Here is a 24997-nt window from a genome sequence, read left to right as displayed (position 1 = left end):
AGTACTATCATTAAGCATGAGCTGCAAAACAAAGAATGTTCTGGAGGATATATAAGGAGACAGATGACCAGCTAACTCATGAAAAGTACAAGGATTAGGCAAGAAAGATGATCAGTATGGTAAGGAAGGCAAAATCAGATTATGAGAAGAAATTAGCCAAACAGGTGAAAGAAAATCCCCAAAAGTTTCTTCAGTATGTGGCAAATATGATGATAAATGACTATGGAAGGATAACTTTAATGGGTGCAGATACAGAGATGTAATGGAGGCAGATGAAATTGTTGAGCTACTCAGTGACCGTTTTGCAAGGGTATATCATCCAAGTGAAGATATTGTTATGACAGAGGTAACAGGCACTGATGAGAACAGAGGTTGATGAAAACTGGAGGTATTGCAGAAGCTGAGTGCAAATACAGCTGTGGGATTGGATGTGATATTGGCTTGCCTTTTAAGAGAATGTGCAACAGAACTGGCAATGACGTCAACTAGGCTGTTTAATTTAAGTCTCAGCTCTTGCAAAGTCACAAGAGAGTGGAAGCAGGACAAAATAATTCCTTTGCATAAGAGAATCTAAATCTGTGGCAGCAAATTATAAATCACTTAGTATCTCAGGAGTGGTAGTAAAAGTACTGGAAAAGTTGGTCAAAAAGAGAATTCAAGAATGGATGGATAAGAATATGATGCTCTGAAGGACAGCACAGCTTTGTGAAGTCAATCATGCCTTAGTGATCTACTAACTTTTTATAATTGAGTGACAGATGAGTTGGTTAAAAGGAATGGCTACACGAAGATACTGCTGGATTTTGCAAAGGCGTTTGACAGGATACCACATGGAACTCTGTTATGCAAACTGCAACAATTGGGGATGGATAGGAAACTGGTGATATGGATAAAAGGGTGGCTGTTAGACAGATACCAAAAAGTAGTATATGGAGGAGCAGATTACAGGAGAAGGCAGGTGATTAGTGGTGTGCTGCAGGACTCAGTGCTTGGACCACTGCTGTTTAATTTGTACATAAATGATCTAGGAAATAATCTGACAGGAGATATATGGTTGTTTGCTGATGATGCAAAGTTGGGTAGAATAGTAATTAATCAAGGTGATGTAAATAGGCTGAGAATATGGACAAAATATAATGGATGTTAATTTAATGTGGAAAAAATGTAAAGTTATGCATTTTGGGATACAAATATTACAGGTTTGTATTACACTGAGGGAACTGTACTTCAGGAAATTGATAAAGCCAGGTATTTGGGAGTAGTAGTAGTAGATAGAAAGTTGAAGTATAGAGGGCATATTGCCGAAGTAGTCAAGGTAGTTCACAGTATTACTTGGTTATTGAAGAACACACTAACAAGTAGAGATAAAGGAGTTATAATTTTTATTTATAAAGCCTTGATATGAGCACATCTGGATTACTGTGCTTGGGTTTGATCACCTGGCTTTCTTGGGAATGAGGAAATGGTGGTGGAGAGAATCCAGAGGTGGGTGACCAAGATGGTGAGTGGTCTATGGAATGCTTCATATGAGGATAGATTGAGGGATTGTGGATCGCAGAAGTTGGTTGATTGGTGAAAAAAAAAAGAAAAAAAGAAGGGTGGTGGATATGATAGAAACGCATGGCATGAGGACTATATTTGTTGCTTGGAGAGTGATGAATGAATGAATGTAATGGATCGCCTAAATCATTTGTGAGTGTTTTGTTTGTTAATGGTTTCAAGGAGAGGTCCAATAGATATTGCGTTTATAGTTTGGGTCTTCCACAGTGAGTCTTAAGACTCCATGGAGGTAGCTGTGCAATAATAATAACAACAACTGCAATATAGTTTTAACCAATTAAACAAAATATGTACAAAACAATACCAGCCACTTTGAAGCAACTTGTGCCTCAATATATTCTCATTAGCTATTGACAAATAAATAACCAGCTATCAGAATATTATTATTATTATTCGTGACACCTCCAAGGAGTCTGAAGACTCAACGTGGGAGGACATCTTCTATGCAACTGTATCCACCACTACACCAAACCTCTACTACCAATCATCTCCATCAACGCCATCTACCGCTCACCACCACTAGTATTTTTTGTCTGTAAATTGCGTGTGTTCTGAAGGGCCGATTTGTCTGTATGTGGGATGAAAAACCTGAGTTTCTGGGAGGAAAAACCCTGCTACCTCCATACGTGATCGACTGACTCACCTTCAATTGAAAAAGTCCACGTATCGAGTGTTTATATTATAATGATTGCTTTATTAAACTAATTTAAATATTTTGAATAAGTAATAAAGTATATCCAGTTATTAATTTTCTTAGGGTTTTGTTTTTGTTTCTCCTCATATTTTATGCTCTTAGCACAATGGTAACCTACTCAGAAATGTCCGACTACTACATTTAACATAAGTATAAAAGAAATAAAAAAAAAGTTTCACGTTAGTCTTCATGCCTTTTAAACTTTTACAGTATACTTTAATTGGACCACTGCTAATACAGAAAGTGAAATAAACAAAACATGTAAAAAAAAAAAAGAAAAGGAAAGTTGCAATTCTACACAAAATAAAGGAATAACGTTTGACATCTGGACATATTGCTGCTTGTGGCAAAAAATGGAATCAAGCTGCTCTGAAATTTATAATTCAGTTATGCGAGATACTTTGTGGTTTGAATAATATGGAGTCATTATATATATATCTCATAAAGAAGATGAGATGAGATATATATATAGTGACTCCATATTATTCAAACCACAAAGTATCTCGCATAACTGAATTATAAATTTCAGAGCAGCTTGATTCCATTTTTTGCCACAAGCAGCACTATGTTCAGATGTCAAACGTTATTCCTTTATTTTGTGTAGAATTGCAACTTTCCTTTTTTTTTTTTTTTTTTTTTTTTTTTTACATGTTTTGTTTATTTCACTTTCTGTATTAGCAGTGGTCCAATTATATATATATTGACAGGCTAGTTTAAATTTTTTTTGATAGAATTTTTGTGTAAAACTAACATTTGGGAACTGTCTTCGTAGCCTACCTACACCTTTAGAATTTCAAATGAATAAACAGTTATATAATTCACTGATAATTAAGAAAAATTCTATAACTGGAAAGCAAAAAGTATTTTCCCATCTAACATAACTTTGGTTTCTCTAGAAAGCATATGTAATGATTTGTTATGTGTTCAGCAGATGGTAATCCAGAAGTACGAGAAGATTTGTCACATACTGCTCCGCGGGTGAGTTCTGAACGACATTATTTGTGTCGCGTCCCATGTGAACTTGTTAAATAGAATCACTCTTACAGAAGTTAATAACTATTTATTAAGAGTTCACATACTCTTAATAAATAATCATAACTAATCTAAATGTATTTTTCAGGCTGAAATTGAAAAAGCCATGGAAGCATTAAAGCAGGCAGTTGATGTGTGTAACAGGCGCAGAAGAAAGACAGCAATGAATTATGTGACAAAAATTATTAAAAGACCAGACTATAATCACTTTACAGAAGGTAATTAATGTTGAAGTTTTTAATGTTTTTACCTAACATTGCTTGAATACTTGGACTCCCAAGACTCCAAGCATTCAAGTATTCTTTTGTCTTGTGACTATATATTCACGGTTTTTCATTCCACAAAATATTTTTTCACTTCATTATACCACAAATGGTGTACTTTTTCCCTCCCACTGTCTTTACCCTAAGCAGAATTTCTCCTACAATATCTATCTAATAGGGTTTTTTTTTTTTTTTAGAAGAAATGACAATGGCAATTGAAGTGAAAAGATTTATTTGTATGGAATTTTCACCCAACTAACAAAGACATCATTGTATACTGATTTCTTCTAAAATTTATTTCTTGTAAAATACTTGTGTTTTCAGTTTGTTAGGTAATCTAATTGGTTCTTCAACCAACTTATTTCTAAATCATATTACCTCTTCTATCTATCAAGCTCCACAGAGTATATTCCTTCACTCTGTCCTCTTATCTAGCTTTGCAAAGTCCTAAAGCTGTCTTAATCACTTGCCTCTGAATTCTCTCTAATATATCCTTATCATCCATATATTCATTTGACAAGATCTGTGCACTGAAATTCAGATCTGGACTGAGAATTATGCAGTAGCATTATTACCCATGTGAAGAGTGGATTCAGCTAGGAATTCCCCTGTGGCATGAATATTTATCAAAATGTTATATTCAGGAAATGACAATCAAGGAAAAGAAGGAGTCACCATAGTATTCAACACAAAATATGAGGCTAATCTTCTTGAATGGCAGGCAGTCTCAAGTAGAGTAATGTGGGCAAATATCAGAATGGGGAATTGGACAATGAGACTTATTTGTGCCTATCACCAAGTGCAAGACAACCACTCTGTTTATTGGAAACCTGAAGTGGCATGAAAAGGTTTCATGTTTGGTTTCTGGATTACTCAAACTTTAGTCACACAAACAGTGCTAATACTAGGACATATATAGTGCACCTACTTTGGATTCGCCAAACTTTTCGTGTTTATCTAAAGATAGGTGAAAAAGATGAGCAGATCCTCTGTTGAATGGTGAAATGATCACTCTGGTGAAATTCATACCATTGGTCGTTTATTAGTTGACCACTTTCAAGTTATTGTAGGAGTTCGATGTTGATGATTTTCTCCATTACTTTTGAGAGTACTGAGGTGAGAGAGATTAGGAGATAGTTTGATGGCATGGATCTATCTCCCTTCCTGGGAATAAGTTGGACATGGGCTAATTTCCAAAGTTAAAATAGATGACAGTGGAGTAAGAGAGCATAGAAAGGTGACAGAGAATAAGAGTAAACTCTTTACTGCAAATCTTCAAGGTATTCATGCACTCAAGGGCAAGGGTTTTTTTGGCATCTATGGACAGGATTTTTCTAATTACTTACTGATGAAAGGTCAGAGTTGGTATTGAGTGTTGGTTGTTTGGGAACATTTACCAAAATCATTTATGCAGGCATTTGAGGAAAGTATGATGTCAAGAGAGTGGCTTTTTCTATGTTATGGTGCAGTATATTCTTCTGTGTGCAGTACTGGTGGAAGACAGCAGTGTTTGGCAAAAGTTGTGGCCAGTTGGTTTCACAAGTGACTGAAATTCACAGCTATCATTTAGGCACGATGCAAGTTTCCTGCTTTTTTTGGCTCTTTGGAAATCAGTTTTTGATGCATCAATGATTGTCTTGCAGCTTTTTTGGGGTTTACTGTAAGTGGTGAGAAGGGGAGAAGTTCTTGATGATAACCAGTTGCAGCATGCTTGGGTTGACATTTGTACAGCCTTTTGGTGGATCTTCCATTAACTAAAGTTTACTTAGGTAATGGAAAGTTAGCATGGAATGGGGAACACTTTCTTCCACTCCAGAGAGGATTACTTCAGTGATGCATTTGATGCATGTGCTTGGGTCTGAAGGCTGAAAGCAATAATCCAGCTAAAGGAATAAGGCATAGAAGTCTGAGATCTACCCAATTTGCATTCTTATAATGCCAGGTGATTCTTGGTTGAGAATGGCTGTTGTGCAGCTGCTACAGATTTTCAAGATTCAAACCAGATAAGTTGTGCAAAATTTCATATGAAAATCAACATTAAAAAGAAATTTAATTATCTACTCATATTAATGTAATATTAATTAAAAATGAAATATTAAATGTATAAATTACGTAAAATGTGTTAGCCATTTATGCATCATATTTTGCTAATATGGCATATTAAATATGGAAATAGGTAATAAGTAGGATAGGATGCTAGTTCAGTGAATTTATATGGATTAAAGAAATCCATCAAAATACCCAATATTGTGGCTCAATCAGTATTGGCCCAGTTACAATATTAGGTTTCAAATTCGGCCTGGGACACACAGAACCTTTATCTTTTATAAGGTTTCTTTATTTAAATGTCACTTAGGCAGGAAAAATCCTGATACCGCTAGCTCATATATAGGTTGCAGGGTTTTTCAACTTCACTGACCTGAAGAAACATGCAATTTACGGCCATAATATGCTGTTCTTATATATTACTTCTGCTGTAATTTCAAAACAACTGAATATTAGACATAACATTAGCCTCCATAGCTCAGTCAGCATAGATGACACCCTTTAATTGGAAAGACATGAGTTTGATTCCCGTCAGTGATGTGAGCACCTTTATCTGGTTTCTTTCAACTAAAGGTGAGTTAGCCAGTCTCATACGGAGGTAGGTGGTTTTTCACCTGGAAACTCAGGTTTTTTTTGTTCCCCAGAACAGGCAAACTGGCCTGTGAACACATGCATCTACAGACAGGATACACTGGAAGGCATAGGGCTAACCTCCTTATCCTTGATATGGTAGCGGTTAAATGTAGAAAATCCTCAACACTGCAAGGTAAAAAGAGGAGGGAAGGAATAATGGTAACAAGACTATAACATTATTAGTATTCAAGAATGTGTTAGCAAAAAAATTAATATGGTGTAATCAATAATCAGGATAAAAATGATAAAGATGAGGATAATTCTGGTGAAGCACATTAACTATAATAAGGAACGAAACTTCGTTGAATTTCTGGAATAAATTATCTATAAACAGGAATGAAATAACTAATTTATGAGGGGAGGAGACTGAAAAGTTCTGATAAACAGCTTGAACAAAAATTAATCAATTGTCTTCTTGTATATCCTAAAAGAAAAAGAAAATTATTACAATTTGATGAAACATGGGGGATAAAGGGCTTTAAGATATTTTCTTTCTTGTGGTTATATCAATTGCTTTAATATAATTTTTGTTCTAGGTGTTTATCAGAACTTTTCAGCCCCCTCCTCATAATAACTAAATTAAGATTTACATCCCGACACTTCACCAGCTCAAGCTAGCATTATCATTTTAAATTGTGCACTCAGTGGAGAGTAGAAGTACAGTAACCGTCATTACTAGAAATAAAGGACATATATGTTCCGTGTGGACAGATAAAAGTACATAACATGCTTTGGATGAAGACCATTTCATCAGGTGTGAAAAAAGTGAAGCTACTACAGAGGTTATTATTATCTGAGATCTTCAGGGGGTAAAGGACTCATCAAAAGAGGCTATACATCACCCAAACCAGCTGTTATACCTTCTCTTAAATTCATTCACACTAGATACACTCATTACCCTTAAAGGCAAACTATTCCACTCGCTGAGTGTCTTTACCCCTTTTTTGACTGTGAACAAACTTAACTTCCATGGATGCCCCTTCCCACCTTCTCTTCCTGCCTTCCATGTAACAAAAAATTTCATCAGACATTATCATATAACACCCATTCAGAAGTTTATAGACATCTATCATATCACCCCTCTTTCTCCTGTTGAACAGTCCTTAATCCACATACTCACAATCTGTCTTCATAATCTAAATCCCATAATCCTGATATAATCTTCGTAACTCTTCTTTGCACAGTTTCTTTATCACCTCAGAACCTGGGAGATCAAATCTGCACACAGTGATCTAGGTGTAATCTTATCAAAGCCTTATAAAGAAGCAAAATGACTCCTTTATCCTTATGAGTCAAGATTTGCTTCAACATCGCAATTATCTTCTGGAGTGGTGTAGCTAGGGAAGAGCGGAGGGGGGGTGGTCCGTCCTGGGCGGCACTTTTTTGGGTATGGCACATTTCAATTGAGACACAATTTTATTCTTCGACAATTCTTTTATTTATGTTAACTTAGTCATTTTTGTTACTTAATTAATAATTAGTTTTTAACAACTCTACTTACAACTAAAATAAACATAAACATAGTGAATATGAGACATTTTCTTTGGATTTTATTGAACCATTATTAACAGTCAGAATAAACAGTGTTTTAATGTATTTTCCTATACGTCGTTTTGACTTTTTTGTAGTATTTTTGGTGTGTATTGAGAGGGGCAGCAAACTCAGGACTGCCTCGAGCAGCAAAAGTTCTTGCTATGCCACTGATCCTCTGAGTTGTTTTTGCAACTTTTGCTGTGACCTATGAACTTCAAATTCCTATCAACGATTACACCAAGATCCCTAGCCTCATCAGTTTCTTGTAGCATATAATATGCCGCTGGAATTCTCATTGCACCAAAGTGCATAATTTTACACTTACCAACATTAAACTGATAGCCATTTTCGTTTGCCCAAATTTTCAGCCTATTCAAATCATTTCGTAAATCCTGGATATCAGAAGCATCACTGATTGCCCTGCCTATCTTTGCATCATCAGCCAACAATTGTACCCTCCTGTTAAACCCATTCTAATGCCATTAATGTATAGATTCAACAACAACAATGACTTAAGAACCGGATCCTGAGATACACTACTGGTCACCTTATATCTGGTAGATTCACATCCACCGTATACCACTTTTTGATATCTGTCTGTCAACCATCCAATGATCCAAGTGAAGAGTTTATATTCCAATACCATATTCTCAAGTTTATGCAATAGCCTTCTATGTTGTATCCTATCAAATGCCTTTGAAAAATCCAACATTATCATAGTGTATCCATTCCCTTTATCAAATTTGGCCACTGTTATAAAATATGAGCAACTTGCTAAAACATGACCTTATTTTAGTAAACCTATGCTGCTCATTGCAGAGTATAGCTTATTTGTCTACCCATTTCTCTATGCAAGCTCTTACCAACTTCACTACTGATGTGTAACATCAGTAATTACACATCAGTTTTTGCACCACACTTGTACAATGGAACTATCATACATTCCTTTCATTCCTGTGGTATTATTATTATTCAGACCTCCATGGAGTCAAGACTCATCGCGGGAGGTCCTTCCTAGGAAACACAGTCTATCAAGACTCATCATGGGAGGTCTCACCTAGGAAGCACAAAGTCTATCATACCACTCCTTAAACTCATTGATTGTTCTCGCTCTCACCACTATCAGGCAATGCATTCCATGGTTCAACCACCCTCCATGCAAAGAAACCACTCACCCTCTTTTGCTTGGTCATCATTCCTTCCTGCTGTTCAACCAAGCGAAAGAACTCCCCAGTGTCACCCCTGCAACCACCTCTCAATAGTTTAAAAGTCTCAATCATATCACCTCTCCTCTTTCTATCCACCAAACTCTTCAGTCCACATTCCCTCAGCCGATCCTCATAACTAACATTGTACAGTCTTGAAACCATCTTTGTTATCTGCCTTTGTACCCTTTCCACAGTTAATTTATCCCCTTCAAATCCTGGGGACCAAATCTGAGAACAATAGTCTAAGTGTGGTCTGATCAGGATCTTATACAACGGAATGATAACTGTTTTATCTCTGCAGGTCAGCATACTTCTCATTATTGCAGCAATCCTCTGTGTTACCTTCACCATCTTTGCAATATGTCTCCTAAATTTCAGGTTTCTATCAATCATCAACCCCTGATCTCTTGTCTCCCATACTTCCTCCAGTATAGCTCCTCCAATAGAGTATGCAGCGTCCCATCGATGTGTCCCAAACCTCAAGACCTTACATTTTGCTGCGTTAAACTGATACCTCCATTCATTTGCCCATCTGTCTAGTTTATTCAAATCCTCTTGCAGGGCTACCACATCTGCACTATTACTAATAACCCTTCCCAGCTTCACATCATCTGCAAACAACTGAATATCCCCCTGCAATCCACTGACAATGTCATTGATATAAAGGTTAAACAATATAGGTTTCCAATACTGGTCCCTGTGGGACCCCACTTGTAACCCTCTGCATCCTTGAAACTGCCCCACCATACACAACTCTCTGATGCCTATCAGACAACCAATCCTGAATCCAGTTGACCAACCTGACATCCAAATCCATGTGCTGCAACTTAAATATCAGCTTATCATGTGGCACCCTGTCAAATGCCTTTGCTAAATCCAAGAAAATGGCAGTATATGCCTTTCCCTCATCTATTGCTCTTGTAACTTTATTATAAAAGGCTAGCATATTACTAAAACAAGAGCACCCCTTCACAAATCCATGTTGACTCTCACAGATAACATTACCCTCATCTGTTCAACGCTGTATACAGCCTCTTACTAATGATGACACACACAAACTAGCCTATAATTAGACACATCCAGTCTGCTTCTGCCCTTATGCAATGGCACTATCTTATCTTCCTTCCATTCCCATAGCCAGACTTTCATTGGAAAGTCAGGTCAAAGGAGCTGTCAGTTCTTTAGCACATTCTCTCAAAACTCGTGGTGAAATACCATCCAGTCCCACAGCTTTACTGACATCCAGAGTACTCAGTATTTGGAACACACTCTCCTCCTGCACCTCTAAACCTCGAACCTGCCCTATCCCTCTAGTATTAAAATTTACTTCTGCAGGATGAAATACTCCAATAAAGTGTTCATTGAACAATTCCACTATGTCCTTTGTATAGTGGAATTGTTCACTCTATTCCCATTTTTATCCCACACAATGTCATTCTTCCACAATCATTTCTTTGAGTGTCATTCCTGAGACTCGAGTTATACAAACATGTGAAAGGCCTAGCCAATTTGGCTGAACATTCCTTTAGCAAACTTACTGATATTCCATCTGTCTCTATTGACAAATTCTTATCCAGGTTATGCAGCAAATCTTCTAACTCATTTTCATGCACCTCTAATTCTTCATCCAATGTAAAAGTAGCACTGTGCACGTATTACATACACTTGGTTGATATATCTTATCAAAGTGAGCACTCATTAATTGAACAATCTCATTAGTTTCTGCTAGAGTACCATCTGCATTCAATAAAGTTATTCTTCCACATTCATTCTTTCTTTTTCTTGAGGCATAACGTCAAATTTTTTTGAATTGCCTTTAGCTTGCTTAGCCAATTTCTTTTCATACTCCGATTTAGCTTTCTGCACAGTGCTCGTTACTTTTCTTGCCTGAGTTTTATATATTTCATAACTCCTCTCATTGTTATTCTCATGATATTTGTTATGAAATGATGGTAATTCTGCATAAATTTTGGTGCACTGCCCTATCCACCCATCAGCAATAATTGCAAAATATCACCGCAGAGAGCACCACTGTCACCGTTCATGCATGTTATTGTCTTTATTCTGGAGGTCATTGTAATTCTCATTGCTGTTGAGTGTGTACCCTAAAAATGCCTTTGATAATTCTAGCTTGAGCTGGCAAAACATCATGTTATCATGTTGTAAATACTTAATTTTATTCCTGTTTCTGTAATTTATTCTATAGTAGTGATTCATACTGAATCACTACAACTACCGAAATCTGAATATTCAAGTACAAGAAATGAAACTACTTTAATAACTAATTAATTGGAGATTATATATGTTTTGCAATATATTGTATTGTGTTGTGTTCTCAGCTAAATTTGAAAACAGATTTAAAAAGCAGAGGACTTACTTATCTGTGCAGTAGCGGCAGTCAGATATAAGGATAGTTGCGAATGCCAAAATGTTGTAGATGATGATGATAATAAGTGTAATAATACCATGGATTATTTTGCACAGTTAAGTATGATATGCGATTTGATTAATCTCATATAGTCTTAATGTTCGGAATCCTCTTTTCCACAGAACAGCCTGTTTATCTGAAATACGATTACACTGACATGACACTTACATTATAGTGAGAACAGAAATGAAATGTTCAAAACAGTCGATCAGTTTTTGTCTTGTTTTTGAACAGTTCTTATATTTATTGATTTAAGTATTGTTTTAAATGTACATCATTTCTTTTCTCTACAGAGGAAGTTCATGCAGAGTTGTGTTATGCAGAGTGTTTGCTGCAAATTGCTGTGTTAACATTCGTTGAAGACCAAAGTTTAGTGAATTTTGTAAAGGGTGGTTTGCGAATAAGATCTTGCTACAGCTCTTACAAGTAAGAATTGTGTGTGTGTGTGTGTTTATATATATATATAAAGTTATCAAAAATGTTTTGCCACTTCTGATCCCATTGCATAAATTCTGGTTACTACTTTCTGTTTAAAAATACTGTCTACAAACAGAACTTTGGCTTGTCCATGGGCAATCCATTATCGTCTATATTAGCAAATTTATATTTAGAAAGCTTTGCAGAATAAGCAATCATTTCCTTCCCAGTAAAGCCAGGGTTATGGGAAAGATATGCTGATGTTTTCTTAATTTGGAGCCATGGACCAGATTCTTTACAGGGGATCCTAAACCATTTCAACTATGAACACTGAAGAATACAATTTACCTTGGAATTGGAAGTTAACTCTTCTCTCCCGTTCGTAGATGTCAAATTCACTCCTGTTTTTGACAAACTGAAGATCTTGATTTATAGAAAAACCTACACATAACAACAGATATTTTCATGCACAATCTTATCATTATCTGTCCTAAAAACTTGGCATCATTTCTGCATTAGGTAAATGTGCTCCCTCCCTCCCTTCTTAGTGAACAAGAGATCACTAAAGAACTATAGTTCCTTCTTACAAGCTTTCAGAAAAATGGTTACCCTACACAGACTGTTCATAGGCTGCTGTTAGCTAAAATTCTCAAGAAATTTAAAATCCGCACTTCTTTTACTCCTCCAGCCAAACTCCGTTCCTTACTTGGTACACCTAAACCGAAACATGATAGCTAAAATATCCTAGAGTTTATTGTCTCTGGTGTAATTGCAGTGTTCCCTATTTTAGTCAAATGAAGGAATCCTTTGAGTTGTGTATGGAACATATGAGAGACATCATGTATAGCAGCAGAACTAGAGCCAGTGCACTATCTAATCACGTTTTTAATTCTCCTTGCCCTAACGAGGAAGATTCTGTCATCCATCCAGTGATCTGGAACAAATCACTGGATCAATCACTGCCTCTTGTAATGTATATGTTTTTGTTTCTTTTTTTCATGTTATGCACCTGATGAAGTCTAAGAAGACAAAACTAGTTGTGTGCTCACATAATGAATAGTATTTTTTCTATTTTGGTATCTCTCAGCTTCATCATTAAATTTTTTAATCACACACATTGTAATATTCGTGTAATATGTCTTGTAGGAAATTGAATGAATGCATTATCTTAGTTAACATAATTTCATTAGATATCAACAAATGCTGTATGGCCATTCTATATCTGATGTGCAATGCATCTTTCCAGGCATACTGTATTCATTGCATTTCTCAAAAGTTTAACTCTCTGAAGACCTGTCACACCTGATACATCATCCATTTCATTGAAAATCTGCCACTTTTCCTTTATCTAGGTGCCTTAACCCCTCGTTATTTTGACTGTATTTTTGCTTCTGTCAAAACTCTTGGAGTTTAAACCTCTACTGATCCTCTAAAAACAACTGTGTTTTTATCTGCCTTTCTGTATATAAGAGAGTTTCAACGGCTGTAACACCTTATCTCAAAAGCAGCTGTCCTTTTCCTATTAGATGTCTTTAGCTTTCAGCTTTTGCATCCATAAGTGTCTACTGGAAAAAACATCAGAATCATAACCTTCATTATTGAAGCAATGGATCCATCTTTCCATACTGACTTCTTTGGTTATTGTCCTAGCCATTCCTAATCTTTTTCTGATGGATTCTAAATACCCAAATTTACTGACCTCAATTATTTTTCCATTAAGGTACATTGCTTCACAGGGCTTTCTCTGACCAGATCTCTTTCAATTTAATGAAATTAATTTACACTACATTTTTATAAATTTTAATCTATAAGTGTTATAGTAGATAGAGTAATCCACTGTGTTTAATGTATCATTCACTGCATACCTTTTAACATTAAATTTCATTCATGTCCAAAAATGTACATCAATAACAGTATTTGGATAACTGAACTAACTTTAAGTAACATTATGTTGCTTAAAGTGATTCAGTTATCCAAATTCATTTTGACACGGAAGTTTTTTGCCAAGCCTCTCTCTATATTTTTTTTCTCTGTAGTAATTTAGATGATGTAGAAATTGAAAGTTCTTGAAGTTGTGTATTTGTTTTCTCAAAGACTCCAATGAATAAATACTGTGAAAATATTTTCCACATTGGTTGTGCTACAACCGCTTAAAATTACAGCTTTCCATACTTTTTTTTTTTAACATTTAAAGCTTCACTTGTTTTAAAAATAGCACTTTGTCTCATATGTAGAAACATATCACTGCTCATTGATTTAGCTTTCATTGTCTCCACGAATCTAACTCCCAGTGAAAAGAAGGTAAAAACTAGTTTGGGTAGTGATCCTTCCCATAATGTATAGCAATATACATGTACATGTCAGAAAGGAAATATGCTGTGCATTATTAGATGCTAAGGCAATTAGTGTGAGGTCAATAGTCTCAATATACAAGCAGTCTAGTCTTGAAGATACTTCATGTCCAAACTTTGCTTGTTCTTGGGTAAAGGATTAAAAACAAGAGTATGATTTCTTGTGTATTATAATTTAATGTGAACATGTTCACATAAACTTTGTTAGTCTTTTCAAATATTCTGTATGACTGATAGTTACCTTGGTTGTTGCAACAACAACACTCAGTGTTTATTTACACACACACACACAAAGCTAATTCTCTTTTTTTCACAGCTTTTTTTTTTACATGATTTCAAAATAACATGGTTTAGAAAACAAAACAATTCTATTTTTACACAGTAAAAATAGAATTGTTTTGTTTTGCGCAGGTTATGCAAATATGCATAACCTGCGCAAAAAGAGAGGGTGAAAGAATTGATAGTTGTGGCGGGTACGAATGAATTGAAAGGAGATAAATTTTTTATGAGAGAGGACTTGAACGTATTGTTAAAGGTAGCAAAAGAAAAGAGTGACAGAGTTAGGATGGTTAGTCTGTTGCCACGGTACAACAGAGAGGAGTTTAGAAGGAGAGCCATAATCACAAATGACTTTATGCGCAAGTTATGCAGACGGTGTGGTGTGGAATGAGTTTGATGGGCGATAGGATTTATACAAGATGGACGGCCTGCATTTGAATGGATTTGGTGTGCAGAGACTTGAAAAAGTGTTGCTGAATGAAGTGAAAATGGATGTGCAGAACCAGGGAAACTCGAACTACCCAGGAGGGGGGGAAAGTGAATATGCAGACATCAGTGAGACAGTTGAGTGTAAGAATGTATATAATGTACCCGAGCCAGTACTAAGGACAAGAAATCGGAATGGGATAATTACAATAATGCATCAAGATAAGGGTGGGACAAAGGGACCTCTGCATGTCATGTATACTAATGCCAGGAGTATTAGGAAAAAGAAGGAAGAATTTTTGGCCTTGATTGACTCTTCCTGGCCACAGGTTATTGGCATTAGTGAAACATGGCTGACAGAAGATGATATAGTTAGTGGGATAGAATATGTAGGTTATAGTGTGTTTAGGAGGGACAGAGAGAATAAAATGGGGGGGAGGAGTGTTATTGATGATAGCTGATGAACTGCAGCCAAGGAAAATTGAAGTTGTATTGCAGAATAGTGAAAAGAGCTCATTTGAAGCTATTTGGTGTGAGATTGAGACTGGCAGAACAAAATATACAGTTGTGTGCTGCTATAGACCAGGTGATGGAATAGATGGTGGAGATAGTATGCATAAACAAATTGATGAAATGAGTGGAAGGAGGGTAATTATTATGGGGGATTTCAACTATGGTAACATTGATTGGAAGGAGGAGAGGACACATGTGAGGAAGCAAATGGATTTTATTCAATTATTAAGCGATAACTATCTGAGACAGCATGTAATTGAAAATACTAGGGGTTTGAGAGTGCTTTAACCTGGTAATAGCATCTGAGAATTTGACTGTAATGAATATGACCATGTTGCCACCTATTGGTGAGAGTAATCATAAGGTCTTGACCTGGGAGGTGGCTAAAGATGTGGAATTTTCGATTAAGACAGGGTATATGTGGAATTACCATGCTGGCAAGTATGACAAGCTTATGAGATTGCTTGGATCAGTGCCATGGCATGTAAAACTGCAAGGGCTGGATGTCAATAGAGCATGGGGAGTGGTCAAGGAGCATTTACAGGAGGTTATGGCTGATTGTATAACCTAGGGTCCGAATAGTAAAACAAGTAGGGGTTAAATGGATGAATAACATCATTAAGCTTGAGCTGCAAAAAAAAAAAACTGTGGAGGGAATTTAAAGAGAAAGGTAACCTGTAGGCACATGAACAGTATAAAGCGCAGGCCAGAAGGGTAACGAGTGTGGTAAAAAAAAAGCAAAAGCTGATTATGAAAGGAAACTAGCTATGCAAGCTAAAGAGAATCCCAAACAGTTCTTTCAATATGCTGCAAGCAAAAAAAAAAACTGTACAAGGCAGAATGATTTTAAGGAATGCCGATGGTAAGGAGGTCACTGAATCAGTCGATGTAGTGGAATTACTGAGCGAGCACTTTGCAAGAGTATATCATCCAGGTGGTGACATTGAAAAAATGAAGGAACCATTAGTTTATACAGGAATTGTGATGAATGAAGTGGAGGTGAATAGGCTATTACAGAACCTTGATGTGAATACATCTGTGGGATTGGATGAGGGAGTCCTTAGACTCATCCCTTGACGAGTCTAAGGACTCCCTGGAGTCACCCGTAATAATAATATTTTGATTCAACACAGTTCAAATAGTGCTTATTTTTAAAATTTTTGTTTGAATTCAATTCTGTTAAAAAGAGTATTTCCATTATAATTATCATTTCCTAGAACAGTACATATGTAAACTTTCATGCTATAGTCATACAGGTATGTATTAAATTTTGAAGTTTTGTACACTTAATATCAAATTAGTAAAATTAATTATTGATTATTTTCAGATATTTTCGTAACATTACCCCATTAATCATGATGTCAGATAATTCAGTTAGACAGAAGATGAAGAAAATAGTTATTTTTTTTAGAAACTAGGATCCAAATTTTAGATCGTTTAGCAGCTGGAGAAGGTTCAACATCCTTTGGGAAATATTTTGGATTGAATGAAGCTACCATGAGAACGATTAAGAAAAATGAAGAGGCCATTAGAAAATCTGTTCCTTATGGAACAAAATTTGATGCCAAGTCATCATTGTATACGAGAGACGTTATACAAATGAAGATGAAAAAGGCCCTAGTGATGTGGATAGAAGATTGCTTCACAAAAAGGAATACCTTTAGATGGAAATGTCATCAAACAGAAAGCATTACGGTTGCACAAACAGATTCAGGAAAAGAAGCCAACAATATCCAACAACAATTGTGATTTTTCTAAACACTGGTTGGCTTACAAAATTTCTCAAAAGATACACGCTTCATAATATAAAAATAAAGAGAAGCCACATCTGCAGATAAGCTGGCAGCTAGGGAATGCCAAAACTGTCCAAAATTATTGAGAATGGTGGCTACACTCCTGATCAAGTTTTTAATGCAGATGAGTCCAGTTTTTGGAAAAAAATGCCAAGTAGAACTTATATAGCGAAATCACAAAAAAGTGTTGGTGGCTTTAAAGCAGCTAAGGATCGTGTGACTATTATTTTGCAACAATGCTTCAGGAGATCATATATTAAAACCATTACTCATTAGTCAATCCCTGAGACCGCAGACAATGAAAGGTGGAGATTTTAACGTTATCAGTGCACTGGAAGGTAAACAAAAAAGTTGGGTTACAAAAGAAATTTTCAATGAATGGTTCCATCAATGTTTTGTTCCAGAAGTTAAATACTATTTTATGCAAAAAAAAATCTGGACTTAAAAGTTTGATTGATTATAGACGAAGCACCTGGCCATCCTGTTTTAGAACACCCGAATGTGGAATTTTATTTTCTGCCACCTAATACAACATCCTTAATACAACCACTAGACCAGGGTGTGATCGCTACCTTCAAAACATACTACATAAGAATAACATTTGAATACATTTTGGGTAAACTAGATGAAGACAATTTCCTGACAGTTTTTGATGTGTGGAAGAAATTTTCTATTTTGGATTGCATCAAATTTGCTAAGTTGGAGTTATCAGAATTGAAACCATCAACTTTAAATGCATGCTGGAAAGCTACTTGGCCAGAATGTGTGAAAAGAAAAACCCTGTACCTTTTGTGTGCATACATTGTTTCACCCTGATAACTTAAGAATGTGAAATTTTCAGTTATCATGATGTAACAAGAGAAGAAATAAAAACCCTGTATAGATAACTAAGTAAGCAAGCTTGTTCGTAAGCAGATATCGTTAAAAGCATTTGAAAGTAATGAATACAAAAAATAAAAAGAAAGAAAAACATACTTGCATCCAAGTGAAAAATATAGACGAAATTGTTTGTTGAACTAAATAAAAAAAAGAAGGGAAATTTATTACAGTTGTGATATGATAAAATAAGGTTAAGTAAAGCAAAGAAGATTAGTCATAGAATTTTGTATGTGAGAGGCTAGTTTTTACACTTGAAATAAGAGATTAAAGATTCGAGTTAATTCTTAGAAAATTTTGGAAAGGGGATTAATTTAGTATAGATGACATAGAGGTTAGCTTAAACAAAAACCAAAGCTCAAGGTCATAATTCCCGAATTGAGACTTCGTCATGTGTCAGTCGCATGCACACGGACTGCATGATGTTTTGACAGAAAAATGCCACTCTAATTGGTCAGTGAAATCGACTCCAGTAAGGGGGGAAGAAAAGAAATTGAAGGAGGTGCTGGTAGGGGCCATTGTATAAAAGGGTTAGGACCCCCCCCCCCCTCCCCCACAAGGACTTTTTTTCCTCGGAATTTTTCTTCATGAGAGTCTTCGGGTAGGTCTCACGCGGTTTTCCTGAGTGACGGGTTAGGAGTTTTCTCCATCCGACACAATAAGGAAACAAAGTGTGCGGGATTTCGATTCCTTGTTCCTATTGTAAGAAACGAGGGACACCATTTAGTTAAAAAGAGAGAAGATAATGTCAGTGTGTTTCATCGTCCAGTGATCGTAACGAGAAAAATTCTATAAAGGAGTCGGTGCCCATGTCGTGAATTTCACAGCCATAGAATAGATGATCCTATGTATGTCCTTGATTGAAGAATGTAAGGTAAAGATTGTGAAAGCCCATCTTAGTGCTAAAAGAACTTAAGAACGATAAGTTATAGAAGAGTTCGTCCTAGGAAGGTAAAACATCGGAAAAAGGTAGAGACCAGTGTAGAAGACCCAAGTCAAAAGGTACTGTAAAATCTCGTGTCAATTCAAATCATATGTAACTGTAGTCATTGTTCAATTACTGAACAGTTGAGAGGATTAATGAGAATTATACAAGGACTTGGAGTACATGTCAAACTAGAATAAAAACGAGCTTGTTATTATTAATTAATACGTAATTCATGTGCCTAGAGATTTATGCATGTACATTGTATTTTAATTAAGAGAGGTTTAAAGGTCAAAAGTGTGTATTAGCTCAGCGAAAGGATAATTTTAATCCATATTGTCTTAGTGAGAAAATTAGAGTAACTGATTATATATGTCCTAGAAAATACAGAATTATAGCATGATCAAACCAGTAAGGGGTTAGACAGAGGATCAACTAGTTCTAGGATTATACTTGTTTGTATGTCTAGAATCTGTTATGGCGATATGATCACAATTCTCATGTAGGATCTTAACCTAATACTTGTGTTTAGCTAATGAAAATTTGTATTATATATTCTTAGTATCGAATTGAGTTTTATTTGATAAAGAATGAATTGTACCATGTTTAAGAGTTCAATAAACTTTTGTTCATTGAAAATACAGTTGTCTGAGATTGCCGTTCAATGCACCACTTGTAACAATGTACGAACCTAATCGCGCGCGGGGGGGTTAAGTTAAGAGATAAAGGTCACGACTGCATATTAGTTTCACACTCAGACATATTTTGGTAATTGCTCCTTGTTTTTAAATTTTATATCTTAAACTAAATGTCCTGAAAGGCGCAGTATAAAATAAATATTTAGGGACACTAAGGGAAGAAGAAGCTTGAATATTTGTATTTGGGTGATATCTCATATATAAATAAGATTTGGACAAAGACAAGTAGAGTTTCACATGTAAGGATAGTTACAAGCCTAATAATTGTAAATTGGGACACAACAACATACATAGTTTATATACAGTATGATACAATATGAAAAGAGAAAAGAGATTTATGTTAAAAATTAAATATTGCAAATTATGGTCTTCCAAGTCTCTCTATCTTGAGCTAATTGGTAGATGTCTGATGGAGTTTTGCAGTTCAGCCTAATGATGGTTTCACATATGTATTGCCAAAATTGTTTGCACGATCTTCCTCTACTGCGTTTGCCATCTTCTGGTTTGTACAGGATGAGGGATTCCAAAAAAGGGCGAGACTTCAGGATGTCCGAGTTGTAGTTTTTTGATTATACTCACAAGTGTTTCTTGCTTAGCCAGATTTAGCACTGCAGAGTTAGTGATGCGGTCCATCTAGGTGTATCCAAGGATCAGTCTGAGACATGTAGTTCCAAAGGAGTTAATTAGATATGTAGTTTTTTGGTGCTTATTGTCCAGGTTTGAGAACCATACAAGGAGATGGATCTACTGGTTGCATGGTATAGTCTTAATTTTGTCTTTAATAATACTAATGATGATTTCCAGATGGGGCGGAATTTGTTATGGAAGACTAGAGCCAGCTGTTTACGTTTTCTGATATCAATTTCTGTATTGCTGATGCACGATCCAAGGTATTGAAAGTCCTTTACTCTTTCTAAGGGTTTATTGTTGATAGGAAGTATAAAGATTTCACATCCTATTGAGAATACTTTGGACTTTTGGATGTCGATCTGCAGACCAATAAGTTTAGCCTGTGCCTCTAGTAGACTGAGATGTTTTTTGTGCATTTGTTAGTTCTGTATCAACAATAAGTACAACATCATCAGCAAAGCTAAGATCAGTTATGTGCATGGTGTGGGTGGATGTTTTAATGTTAAAACCAAAATCTTCTGTGTTAATGGTCCGGAAGATGTAGTCCAAGCATATTAAAAACAGATAAGGTGCTAGTACAGTCACCTTGCATCACCTTTTGCATACAACTGAATATTCCAATATCACCAGATTAGCACATGCAATTGGCGGAGAAGGATTTGATGATTTTTCGTCTCCAGACATTGAAGAATTGATGATTGCTAAAGCTGTTAGTGATGACGAAATAATAGAAGCTGTCCTTGAGAATCTCGATGAAAAAAGTGATGATGAAGAGATTCCACTCACTACAAGATTTAATTAAAGAAGGCTTCAAATGGCTAGTAAATTGCCAAGTCATTTTCTTACACATGATCCAAATACTGAACAAACTGAACAGTTTAAATGTGAACTGAAGTCATGTATGGTGTGATATGAAGAATTATACAAAGATCTAGTCAAAACAGGATCTCAATGATTAATTACAGAATTTGTGGTAAAAAAAATTGGAAATTAGTGCTAATTTAGTTCCTTTTACTGAAGAAAGCGTTTTACCATTGCAGTATGAACAGGACGGCCAAAGTGTTTCAAGTGATGGAAGTGATTTAATTCCAGTCTCAGTCTCATACAAAAGAATGTGGCTATTGTCAGAAATTGACGGAGAATAAAATTTAACTAATAACCATATGCGCGGGTTTATTTGGTTCTTTTCAGATTTCTGCTTTATTAGTAACACACTGTCCTTTAAGAAAGATATGTATATACTAAAGTATTTAAAATAAAAAATATTCGATTAAAATTAAATAGAGTTTTATTCAATGCTTTTCATGTTTTGTTTGAAAATAATTATTGTTCGTATCCATTTTCACATCTGGAACCATACTATTTTTTAATATGCGCTGTATTCTTTTTTACACATTCTTTCTGGAACCAATCTACCGTGTAAATGGAGAATTGTATGTATGATTCACACACAAAAGGGCACAAGACCTATAGTATACTAGTGCTGTGTATGAGCGAGAGAAATAGAAGAAAAGGAGGAATCTGGTCACATTTTACTTGAATAGCTGAGGGTTGTAATTTTTGGGGAAGGCAGAGTGGGGGAGACTGTTCCAAACAGTCTCCCCCACTCTGCCTTCCCCTTTGGTTTGGTGAGTTTAAAGATGGACTGTAAAAGGTTGTTGTTGGTTAGCAGTTGCTCTTGTGGAAGGGAGACCATAGGATGGCAGTTTGTTAAGTAGACCACTGGGCCAAACCTGATCAAATGCCTTTGAAATGTCTAGGGCAACTATGTGAGTTTCTCCAAATTTTTCCATGGCTTCAGTCCAGAGGTGGGTGGTAAAGTAAGATCAGCTGTAGATCATGAGTAGTGGAATCCATACTGCTCATCACTGATTAGTTGGTATGTCTCTAGGTTGTTCAAGAGTTGGTTATGTTGATGACCTTCTCCATAATTTTAGAGAGAACAGAAGTGAGACCAATTGGATGGTAATTCATTGGTTGTTGTTTAACACATTTCTTTGGGATGGGCCAGATGTGGATCTGTTTCTATGTTGTAGGGTAGATGCTAGTTGAATAGAATAGATTGAAGAGGCAATAAAGGATAGGTTTTGGGCGACACAATGCTTTAACACAATAGGTTGGATACGGATACTACCAGATGCTTTGTGTTCAAGTTATTAAGGATTTGCCAGATTTCTTTTTGTCAGAAGACTATGGGTGAAATGAAGGGAGTCATTCTTGGTGGAGTGGAGGGAACTTTGCCCAGGTCATCAACGCAGGAATTGGAAGAGAAGAGTGATGCCACTAAGTTGACCTTGTCTTTAGGTGAGATAATTACAGTACCATCCAGATGTGAGAGTGGTGGAAACCTAAGTAGACAGCAGTTGTGCCTGTTGGACTTGGCAAGGGACCAGAAAGAGTGACTTTTGGGTGAGTTTGCAGCATTTGGTCCTGTCAAAGTCTGACTCGAACTTGGTGATGATTCTTTTACAGGCTGCAGTATAGGCAGAGTGAGCAGCTGGAGTTTTGGTCTTGAGCTATTTGTGGTAAGCAGAGGTTTTTTCCTTTACAACATTAGCACACTTTTTTTTTTTGAGAATCAAGGCTTGGATAGTGGCTGAGAATTTGGAGTGGAATTTGGGATGAAACCTTCATTTCTGTGAGGATAATTTCTGTTGTTTGGTCTGAGCAGGTGTTTGGATCAGAAGAACTGAAGCAGTAGTTGGACCATGGGAAGAAGGAATAAAAGTTATAGAGGTTTTTCCAGTTGACACCCGTATAGTGCCAAAGGACATGAGACTGGGAACTGGTGGGTGAAGATTGTTCAGTGGAAAAAGAGACTTGTATGAGGTTGTTGTCCAAGTTGCCAAGAGGAGAACTGACAATCGCAGTATATTGGAAGGGGAGCTTGTTAGGAAGAGGTCAAGTGTTGACAAATTGGAGGGGATTGTTAGGTATTTGGTAGGAATATTGATGATCTGAGATAGGTCATTGCTGATAGCAAACACCTCAGCATCCCTGCCTGCTTGATCAGCAAAACTGGAGAAGAGAGGCCTTAAGAGTTGTTGACATTGAAGTCCCCAACAAGGATGATCTCACTATTGGGGTATTTCGACTGCAGGAAGTCATGCTTTAGAGAGCGATAGTTGAAGAAGTCAGAGTGGTTGACAGAGTTTGGAGAGTGAGAGAGAGAGAGCATATGAAAAGGGCAGGTTGATTTGGTAGGGAAATCTTGAACCAAAGCAGATCAAACAGTGGGGATTCAGGGATTTGCAGTCTCTGGCAGGTTATGTTGGGTGGTTTTGATGAATGCACAAGTGCCGCCCTTGTGGCAAAAAGAAGTGTACTACAAAAATTACTGCAGACCTCAAAAAAGAATTTTTGAGGTCTGTAGTAAATCGCATTTCTTTGGGTTGTGGTCTATTGTATTTGAGGAAGAAGAGATAAAAAGAAAGTGGGACATGGAGTGAGAAGGGATAGACTTGCAAGCATACTGCCCACAGAGGGAACTCAGTCTCCTGTCAATATGTGACCTTGACAGTTCCCCGTGCAGCCACAGTATTTGGTCTTCCTCCAGTCTTTAACTGGCAAAATATGTGGTTGCAGGATTTGACACTAGCTGATCGGGAAGCCTCCAGATTCATTACTAACTGGTTTGGTTTCTTGTACTAACTAGCGGCCGGCCTGCGGAACCATTTTGCTGCTGTATTCTCAAATGGGGGGAGGGTCCAGGGTCCCCTACAGTGAGAATGGTATATCATTGAGGGGTATCACTTTCACTGCATATTGGAAGAGTGGGGGGGGGGTAATGTAATATTAGTTTAGTTTATTTCACTCTTATGAAGAAGTGTGTCATAATGTACATGGAAAAAATAGTGTTCAAGTGAGTGTTCAAGAAACAAGTCTCCATGTGGCATATATACAGACATAAACTTTCAGTATGTTTCCCAATCCACAAAATTCTCTACATCATCCATAGCAAATCTTAACTCCATGGAGATCTAATGTTAAAATCTTTTATGCTTTTTTGGCATAATTGTAGGCATATATTGTGCCCAATCCAATGGAGTAGGATGACTAGTCCTTATTCCTCATATGCTATTCTGTAAAGAGTGCATATTCACAGGCTGGTGTTTGCTTTTCCATAGGATGAAAAATGCTTTCTGTGAGGGAAAAACTGTGATGCCTCTACATGATTCTAGTTATCAAAGGTACCTTGCAAGGATTCCTAATATCATGGTCAGATTTAAACCTAAGTCACTTTCCAGTGAAAGGTGTGCCCTGTTACCTTTCTGTCTTCAGTATGGATACACACAGTGCAGATATTAGTGAAAATTAATCAGGTGAAGTACTCTACATAGTCTTCACTGATCTAAATCTGCACTTAGGATGTTTCCATCCTATTTATAGATTTCTTAAACTTCATCATCAGTTTTCTGATATATACCCTTAAGGTTACTATGACAGCACTATGTGATTAAGGTTACATTATTTTTAATCTCTATCAACAATTTTCCTCCAAATTAGTCTATTACTCATGAATACTCCAATATTATCATATCTAACATTTTGTGCTTCTAAGGCACTTCTGACTGAATCAGTCCACCTAGACCTTGGTCTTCCTTTAGGTCTCTTTCATGCGATCTTGGCATCAAACACCTGTTTTGCTAACCTTTCCTCAACCATTCTATTTGCTAAGAATGTAAAGTTCCT

The 24997-nt window shown here is 36.4% G+C and overlaps 1 protein-coding gene across 1 annotated transcript in view; it reads left to right on the top strand.

Moving 5' to 3' along the window:
* Window positions 1–24997, top strand: part of LOC150096684 (tetratricopeptide repeat protein 39B-like) — a 300955-nt gene that overhangs the window by 42769 nt on the left and 233189 nt on the right. The window contains exons 4-5 of the mRNA XM_090408472.1: window positions 3375–3504; window positions 11691–11823. Of these exons, the coding sequence (XP_090264598.1) occupies window positions 3375–3504; window positions 11691–11823 (263 nt within the window). The remainder of the gene's footprint in view (window positions 1–3374; window positions 3505–11690; window positions 11824–24997) is intronic.

Source organism: Typopeltis vanoorti, chromosome 18 (genome assembly GCF_054136105.1).
Source record: "Typopeltis vanoorti isolate ZY-2024b chromosome 18, IOZ_Tvanoo_1.0, whole genome shotgun sequence".
NCBI classification, from domain to species: domain Eukaryota; kingdom Metazoa; phylum Arthropoda; class Arachnida; order Uropygi; family Thelyphonidae; genus Typopeltis; species Typopeltis vanoorti.
This window is presented reverse-complemented; position numbering and strand designations above follow the sequence as displayed.